The 9,058-nt window shown below is 38.3% G+C and overlaps 1 protein-coding gene across 1 annotated transcript in view; it reads right to left on the reverse strand.

Annotated features, from left to right (window-relative positions):
• Positions 1-244: 244 nt before the first annotated feature.
• Positions 245-9,058, reverse strand: part of PXDNL (peroxidasin like) — a 407,402-nt gene continuing 398,588 nt past the window's right edge. Inside the window, exons 23-25 of the mRNA XM_019527126.1 lie at positions 3,249-3,362; positions 843-1,900; positions 245-810 (exon numbers count right to left, since the gene is read on the reverse strand). Coding sequence (XP_019382671.1) covers positions 1,769-1,900; positions 3,249-3,362 — 246 coding nt within the window. The 3' untranslated portion in view covers positions 245-810; positions 843-1,768. The remainder of the gene's footprint in view (positions 811-842; positions 1,901-3,248; positions 3,363-9,058) is intronic.

The following is a 9,058-nucleotide window of genomic DNA, read 5'->3' on the forward strand; positions in this document are numbered from 1 at the left end:
GGGGTCTTATTCATTTTTGGATTCTCTCAGTTCATCATCTATAAATGTATTTTGTGAATCTAGCTTAAAGGCCTGGACATTTATACATGTAATAAACATTAATGATAATCAAAGCTGCATGAGAAACCCTGGGTACTGGAATCAGACACCAAATCCAGTGTGCAGGAACTGGGGCTCCTCCTGGGTCTGGAAATTTGGCAATGGAGGAATGATGCCACTGCTCTCCTGCTGCCAAATTTCTAGACCCATGGGGAGCCCTGTGGTCGAGAAGACACAGCATCATGGGCTGGATCTGGCCTGTGGGCCAGAGGCTGAGCATCTCTGATCTAGCTCCCTGTTATCACAGGCAATTAATGTAATCATGTAATCCTATTTATAAACTTACTAAACTCCTGACTATCTGCAAGGGAACAAGGTGAATAGTTGAGTCCATCTTTTGTGGTTATAAACAGACATCTTAAGAATGGAATAAGCTATGCTGGATATGCCCCGACAGAGCCAATCTACTTTACTGATATCTACAGATGTCACAGGGGCTGTTGTCCTACAGGGTCAGACCCCTTCTGCTCCTGGGCATTCAGGGGTCCCGTCCTGCAAGACAATGGCTCCAGGTGCCTCATCCCAACTCAGGGCATGGCAACAAGATATAAGTCCTGTGGGAATCCTCTGCAGGAGAATTCCTATGGTGCAGAATAAGAAAACAGACATCCTCCCATTTAAGGCATTACAAACTGAGTACCGTTAGTTACAGCAACATTTTTGGGCACTTGGGAATGCAACAAAGGGCTGGGGCATCTATTCTCTTGCAACCTGTGCTGCCAGAAACATTTTTCTGGCAGCACAAGGGTGATGTCTGTTTGCACCCTCTCTCTCATTCTTTCTTTCAACCACTTACATCAGTGGGAGTACCATGCCGAACAAGGGGTAATAGAACGCTTAGAAAAGAACATGTAAAACCATCTATGAATTATTTTACACTTATCCACACATTATCTGACTTGGGATACATGTTGATAAATGGCAAGCTCCCTGAGGTGCATTTCATCAAATTTCAGATCACAAACTCAGCACCATGTGACCTTAAAGAATTGTGCTACACTGCTCTTTGATTTTGATCCTGATAAAGCTCAAGCTCCATAAGGCTAGTGTGGAATCAGAAGAAAATCTCATAATACGAACTAAACTGTTTCTCATCGTGTAACTCCTTTCTTAAACCCCTACCCCAGAAACAAACAAAACAAAACAAACCAGCAGGTCACATGCACTTCTTTCCTAGAATTATTTTCCTTGGAACAATGCATTAAAAAAAAAAGATGTTGCTCCTAAACATCAGAACTTATTTGAATTTCAAAAAAGTATTTCAGTTGATGGTTAAATACCATGGTTCAAAGCAATATCATACTTTTGATCCCTTTTCTCCCTGCCTTTTGGCAGAGGGGGTCAGGAATAATATCCAATTTTTAAAGCTGAGTTACTGATTCTAACTTCTAATATCCGAATACAGGACATGTAAAACTGTAAAGGGCTTGCGCTATATTCTTTCGTTGCCTTGCTCACCTTACCCAGCCATGTTGAAAGATAATGTTCCCAGCACCCTGAAAACCCTAGAGTGACTTAATTGTTTAGTCAGTGTGTGTTTTCACATCAAATGTTTTAGTGCAGGTATAGTTAGCAGTACTTGCAACTGCTTGGCAGATTCTTTGAATTTAGAAGTTATATCTTCTCAGTAGACAGGTCCAATGGATGCTCATTATCAGAGGAATAATGATTAAAGTTCAGCAGGTGATTCTATAGCATTTTCACTTTCTCTGCAGACTGGACAACATTTTCCTTCCAGCTTTGCAGGGGCTGAACACTCCACTAAGTGACATGTCTCTATAGTGCAGATTATTTGGCCATTCTGAAAGGCAATATTTAACATATTAGAACAAATCACATACAGTACAAATAAAAGACAGGAAAAGAAAATAGTGAGGCCTTGTCATGCAGGCCACTGCAAAATGCAAGATGGCCTACTTATCCACATGAATAAATGACAATTTTCATAGCTGACACACCAATATGAAAGGTTACTGAGGTTAATTAGAATTGCAGAGCCAAACAGCACCACACCATTTTTTTCTAATCTACTTTTCCTTTTTTTTTAATAGCTTGCATTAGACAGAGATTCAGTTTGCATACAGCATACTGAAACAATATGGAATTTCCACTCAGTCTAGTTTTAAGCAGATCATTATAACCAAGTGGGTTTCATTGTGTAGTAGCTATTTTTAATGCTAGCAGTAGATTCTAATACTCATGATGTTTTTTTGTTGTGAGATTCATTACCTTTGACAACTGACTGCAACAAGCATTAAAAAGAAAGGAGGACCTGCAAAAGACCTATGTACCACTATACTCAATCCACCAAGAATGAGAGGTATAAGGGGTCCTCAAACATTTTTTACTCTATCCCTTGGGGAAATTTGGCCACATACTTCGACACATGAAGGCATTTGTATTACAGCATTCAATACATATCAATAACAGGGCTAAAGAAGCATGACAGAATCGAGAAGAAATCTGCAATGTCATTAACTATTTTATAAGATTACTGAGGCAGACAGAAATGATGTCATTAATGAGAAGAATAACTGGAAGGCATCCATGTACAGGAAATAGAAGTTGAGTAGCTGCTGGATGATATGTAAGATACCTGCCAAATGGTAGCAACTATTTATATAGACAAAACCCACTTTTGTTTCAGGAACAGCCTTACATAAAGAACTTTGAGACTTGTATCTGGTCAAGAACAGAGAGAGGATGTTCACATTAGAATATGCTAATCTCTTCAATAAGAAAATAAGTCACCCATTGGTACATTCGTTTGGGAATTAACGTCTTGGAAAAAAAGAGATTGCTAATAAAGCTACCTTGCACTTTCTGAATGGTTTTAAACAAAAGAGGCAACTATGCCCAAGATCAGGATTTCCATTTAGTAGTACTTTCTGCCCATTTTGCACGTTTAAGTAACTATCCAAAAATACAAAAAAAGGAATGAATCTGAATGAGATATTTTTGCCTTTTATTAGGTTTTGATTATAATAAATCCCCACAACATTTCTGCAGCAGATTTGCATTGTCTATAACCACTAAAGCATAGAAATTTGCAAGGCAGACTCTTTCCTAAACTCTTAATTGCAGGTTGGCATAGTACTGGAGGAAAAAAAGAAAAATAGATGCTATGGGGAACTTTTAGCAACACATACCTTACAGCTACAACTAATGCAGTCTTCCTTCATCCACTGCTCATTTTCCTTCCGCTGAATCCCATTATCATCTATGCAACCTTCCTGCCTCAGGCGAGCCTCCAGCTTGTTTATCTGCAAAAGGATCAGGGAGAGGAGGCATAGGAAAAGGTGAAACTAAGCTGAGAAATAACAATATAATGAATCACTGTTCTTGATAAAAGTGTACATTAAAGCTTCAAAAAGCCATCACACATTAATTCATTTTCCTTACTACAAAGTCTTCATCCTGTCTTTGTTTTTTGTTTTTTTTTTCTCACATGGAAGAGATTTGCAGTCCAAACAATGTTTAGTAGTTAAAACATTGTATTTGTGACTTGTTTTACAACCAGTACCTTTAATTCAGCACTCTTTAGGCTCCACAGGAATCTATTGTATAATATCACATGGACCAATGATCAGTAACTAATGACATTGCAATGACGGAGCTTAATAGCAAAAGCCAAACTTTTTTCCCAGCAATACTGGGAATTATAACATTGATTTAGCCTACAAAAGAAATGGATTCTTCCCCACTCCATTGTGGATTTTGATTAGCATCATAAAATCATAACAGTTTAATTGTTTTTTGGTTGTAGCTGTGTTGGCCTAAGGACATAGGCCAGCAAGGTTCTTTGAGTAGATGTGATATTTTTTATTAAACCGAGTTTATTTAACCGGTTAATATTTTTTCCAACTAGTCAGTTGGTTTAATAAAAGATATCACATCTACTGAAAGAATCTTGCCTGACAGTTTAATATAATTTGATATGAATGGCTTTGTCCCTTCCTAAAAATGTTTTAACAGGGGAACAAGAAAGATGTTATACAATTGATGTGTTCTTGAGGCAGTTTAAACATAGCCTGTTTCCACTATCCATGGGTTCTAAGCAGTATTATTAGCCTCTTATTTACAGGAATTAATGGGATGTGTGAAGAAAATAACAAAAAAACCACTGTATGTATTTATGTATTTTTATTTCCAAAGACAGAGTATGGACATATTTAACTTCTGTTTTTAAGAACTCACTGATATGATCTAGACAGGGAATGAGAAGTTGAATAATGTGTTCTCTTTGACTGTTTTTCAGTCTGATGAGTCAAAAATTAGATAATTGCCTCTCTCCCTCGAATGCCTCCATGCAAAACAATTCTGCAAAAGGTCAGACCTTTATTAAAATGGCTTACAATGCAGTTTAAACCAAAAAGGTTAGAAGTACAAGCCCCTTAATCTGTTTTAAAGTCAACTGGAACAGTTCAAAAGTTTACCTGGAAAATCAAGTATTCGTTTGAACCAGTTTACAGAGCACCTGTTCAATATTACACGTGGACACCAAGTATTCCATGACACAGATCTGGTAGGTCCTCCAGTCATCCCACACTGTATCATTCACTCCTCACCCCCCATGCTGCTGCAACTGGCTGGTCTGGTACAGTTAAAAGTCTACTGTTCCCATTTTTCCCCTTTCATTGGCACTTCTTTGCACTGCTTGTTCAATGGCAGCTATCTTTCTAACAACCAGGTGTCTTCACTCCCTACTCAGCTGTGGCCCTTTATCATGGTCCTTCAAGCTCCCGGGAACCCAAAAAACTTGGGCCCGAATATTTCTCACCCACTGGCTCCTCCCAAGTCGTGGAAACACAGTGGAGACTTTGGTCAACTGCAGTCTACTGAAGATTGTAAACCTCAAGTTTAGGAGAGAAGGTAAAGCTGAAAAGTAAGAATGCCCCAGCCACAGATCACCCATCACCTGGGATCTCCAAAGCATGGGTACAAGCACTGCCCCCACTCACCCACTCAGAGACATGTTGGATTGGGTGTTCATTCTTGTCCCTTGATGTCAGAGACACAGTACTTCAACTGCTTAAAGGGTGACAGCTCTATCTAGAATACTAAGACACTGTATATGTGGGCACTTCTGACACATGGCAACTGTGACTCAGTTCCCAGTGACATACAATTATTATGTATAGCCACACCCTCAAACAATTTCCTTTTTAAAAATATGAACTTCACCTTGTGCACCTATCTAAAAGCTTCTGAGTCCTTAGCACTCCTATCATCTGTCCACACAACATGTTCACCAAGCCAGGCAGTGGCACCCTCAAACCTGATGTGCTGCTCTTGAATTAAAGCAGTGCCATATACAGGTAGTACTGTAGGTGGGCTAATCAGCAGCACTAATCAATCTGCCCAAGATAGCACCTGAACACAGCTACATGGCTTCCATTAGGCCTGCGTTATCACTGGGCACTGTTGCCTGCCACCATAAGTTCACTGTTTAGACAAGTCTCTGGAAAGACCTGATCACCCTTGCGCTGGGATTCAGCAATGAGCATTTCATTTCTGGCCTGCATGCACTTGTTTCTTAAATTTTAGGCTTTCTCCAGCAAAGCATTCATCCAAATAAAAATCAGGTAAAATTAAGGCACAGTATTTTTAAAGAGGGGATTACAGGGGGATCTCTTTGTATATAGCTGACTCTTCACAGTGGGATGTATGGCATTGTCTCACTGCTACCTCAGAAATGGGTATCTCCTGCAAATTTTCTGGGATGCACAGGCTGAACTGCATCCCATTCATTAAATGAGTTAGGAATAATTCAATAGACAAATCCCCCACTTGGGGCTTTTCTTTCCATTGTATAGATTTTCTCTGAGGCAAGAGCTAGACATTAGTAATGGGTGCTTTAGGATTTGACCCTATCATATATATAATTGGATACCTACTCTCTCATGCCCCAACACGATTCCTAAGATCAGACAAGAACAACTTCCTACTAGTAGCATCAATGTGCTAAATTCTCTTGGCAAAAACCTTGAGAGGTCATTTGATAGTTTTGGAACTTCCTTCCCCTTGAGCTGTGCCAGAACCCAGGCCTGGCTGTCTTACAGAAACCCTGTAAGATATTCCTATATGGGCAGGCATTTAGCAATCCAGGACAGTTTAAGAAGCTCTTGTTCCATATTTTATCCCATTTGCTTTTATTCACTGTTTTTGTCTCCTACTGTAAATTGCCCTAAGCCTTTGTTTACAGCATACAAATCTAATAAGTAAATAGTAAATATTAGGTTTTAGTTAAAGATCCTAAGCAGATCTATACTGGTGCTATACCTGAAAATTCAAATTGTGTTTGATTGAAAACCTGTCACAACAAATTAAATGCATCTGAATTTAGCAGACACGCATACAATTAGTCATTTTTTGATGGTGGAAGCAGTTCTTGGCCATTGTACCTCCTCCACAGAGGGTAACAGAACACCAATCACTAGAAGGCACTTTGGTAGCCCTTTTACTTTTGAGCTTGAAAGATTTCAATTCTAGTCACACACAGAAAATAGAGTGTGTAGATGAATTATTATTCTTGCCTTTGGTCTTCATTCCATTTTTTACTTTTGATTAAATAAGGATGCATAATAGGATTCCGACTTATGCTCCATGCATTATTTTCTGTGATATGAGAATGTAGTCTATATAAGTCTTCCTTCAAGTAAATTGTATTATATAAACAAAATTCTCCTTTGAAGATCAAGTGTTTCCAAATTAATAATATAAATAGTAGCAGCCAAGTGCTGTCGGGTCTTCTGCTCCCATTAGCTGTTCATAATTAAAAAGGGAACATCAGTAAGTTTCCCTTGACATCTGCTCATTTTTTGATGGAGCACTAATTTCACAGCGCACTCAGCTTTAGAGAATGTTTTATCTTTTAAATCCCAAGTTGTGTGTAACTGTTTTCCTAAATGAAAGGCTGAAGTTGGAAAGAGAATGACAATGCGTACTTTAATTGACAGGTTATACAGTATCAAACTTGTTTTTGTTAAGAATTTACTTTGATTGAAGACTTTTTCTTTCTTTTTCTCTCTCTTCTTACGTCTTTATTTATTTATTTTACAGATGAATGTAGTTTGTAGTCCTCCAATAAGTTTTTACTGAATTCCTTTCCTTTCCTGGTACTACTCCAGAAATATAGCAATAGACTTGAGTGGTGTGAACATCGATAATACAGATTCCAGAAGTAACACAAAGTTAGTGAATACATGCCATGGTGTTCGTCTAAGAGTTTTACTTGTGGTTAGGAGTGAGATCAATAGATCAACAAGGCCATTCCAGTCACAACTTGAAAGCTTTATTAGGGTGCTCAATAGCAAAGATTTATTTATACCAATAAAGACAATGCTTACACAGCCTTGGATTTAGGGAGGACAGGTCTGCTGGCCAGGCATCTCTGCTCCTCTGGAGACTTCTGCTGGGTTTATTCCTCAGCTTCTGCTGAGCTGCAGGAAAAGTCCAATTTTTTCTTCAGCCTATATCCAATATTTATAGATGGCTGAAGGGCTGCTTTTGATATTCTAATAAATTATCCCTAGTTGTTTGTTTTTTTAATTTTTTGGTTTTACAGAATTTTTTGGAACTGGATAGGAACTAGATTTGTTGTGGTCCTAGAAGGGGTTAAGGGATCACTTAGCCAGAGCTTTTTATCCTTGGGCCATTTGACCCCAGCCTGTCAATTGCTTGTCAGTTTTTTACCCCAATTTATGGTATTGTCAATCAATTGAAACTTATATTCTTGCAACAGCAGAAGGGAGGATTACTATAGGATACTGGAACATTATGGTTTAAGCTGTAGGCTCTCAAGGGCAGGGTCTATCCTTCTGTATCTGTGCAGCTTGCAGTACGATCAGATACCAAACCTGACTGGTGAATAATAATAAACTGCACTGAAATTCACAATGACTTCTTTTTGCTTATGCAAAAATTACATTATTAAGATATAGCACAAATTCTCAAATACTCTCCAACTACATATCCTTGCCGAATAACATTAAGAAAAAAGATTGTTAATCGGTGCAAAGCTCTGAAATCAAATTGCATCCCATACTAACTTCAATAATAAATAGGTTTTATTATCTTAAATATAATTTTTACCTGAAAAGTTTGATCTACAAGAAGGAAATCTACAGAATTAATTTTTTTTTGTCATTTGAAGGGTTAACATTCTTTAAAGAGAAAGAAAAAAAACAAACATGATGAAAGAAACACATGTTCCTACATCTACACAACTCATGTTGGTAGCTTTATTTACAGCAAAATATTTTCCAGTCTGTCATTTATATCCAAACACGTAATGCATTGTTTATGAGAAGTCTATAGGAAAACAGAGTAAAAAACATTTACGTCATGCCTTAAAAGGTGCTACGTGGATTTAGTGACCTTCTGGTAAATTACAAACTTTCTTCTGCACCACTGCAATCATCTAAATATTGAGCTATTAAATCAATGTTCGCCAGTTGCATGTTGTATGCACAAAAGACTGGAAAATCTGTTTGAGTACTCTATAGAATAAAGAAAAGGTTTTAGACCTTTACTAGAAAAATATTAGAAAAAAAAGGTACGAGTGAGAAAGTGCGTGGCCCCACAAGTTGCTGGGCATGAAAGCATTTGTAACTCAAAGTTACCACTGTAACTAGAGAGTGGAACCCTCTCCCTCTTGCCACATGCCATTCATGCAAGCATCATTTTTAGTACATGCCAACTGTTTTACACTGTATGGAGTATCGTCTCAATGGCCCAATGCAATGCAGATTGGTCTGTGTTTTGTTGCAGGGTGAAATGCTCAACCTCAAAGGTGATGTGCCCAGATCAAGAACTGAAAGAGGTAGAGAATGTTATCAGAGTTAGCTCCTATGAGCTGGTTCTTGCAGCTCTTCAGGGTTTCCATCTTGGCCCATCCCAGCAGAAAGTTGGCCAGGAAGATCATGACCTGCTTGGTCACGTAGTACAGAAAATTCTC

The sequence above is a fragment of the Gavialis gangeticus genome, unplaced genomic scaffold (assembly GCF_001723915.1).
Source record: "Gavialis gangeticus isolate Ggan-Ray unplaced genomic scaffold, GavGan_comp1, whole genome shotgun sequence".
In the NCBI taxonomy this organism is placed as follows: domain Eukaryota; kingdom Metazoa; phylum Chordata; order Crocodylia; family Gavialidae; genus Gavialis; species Gavialis gangeticus.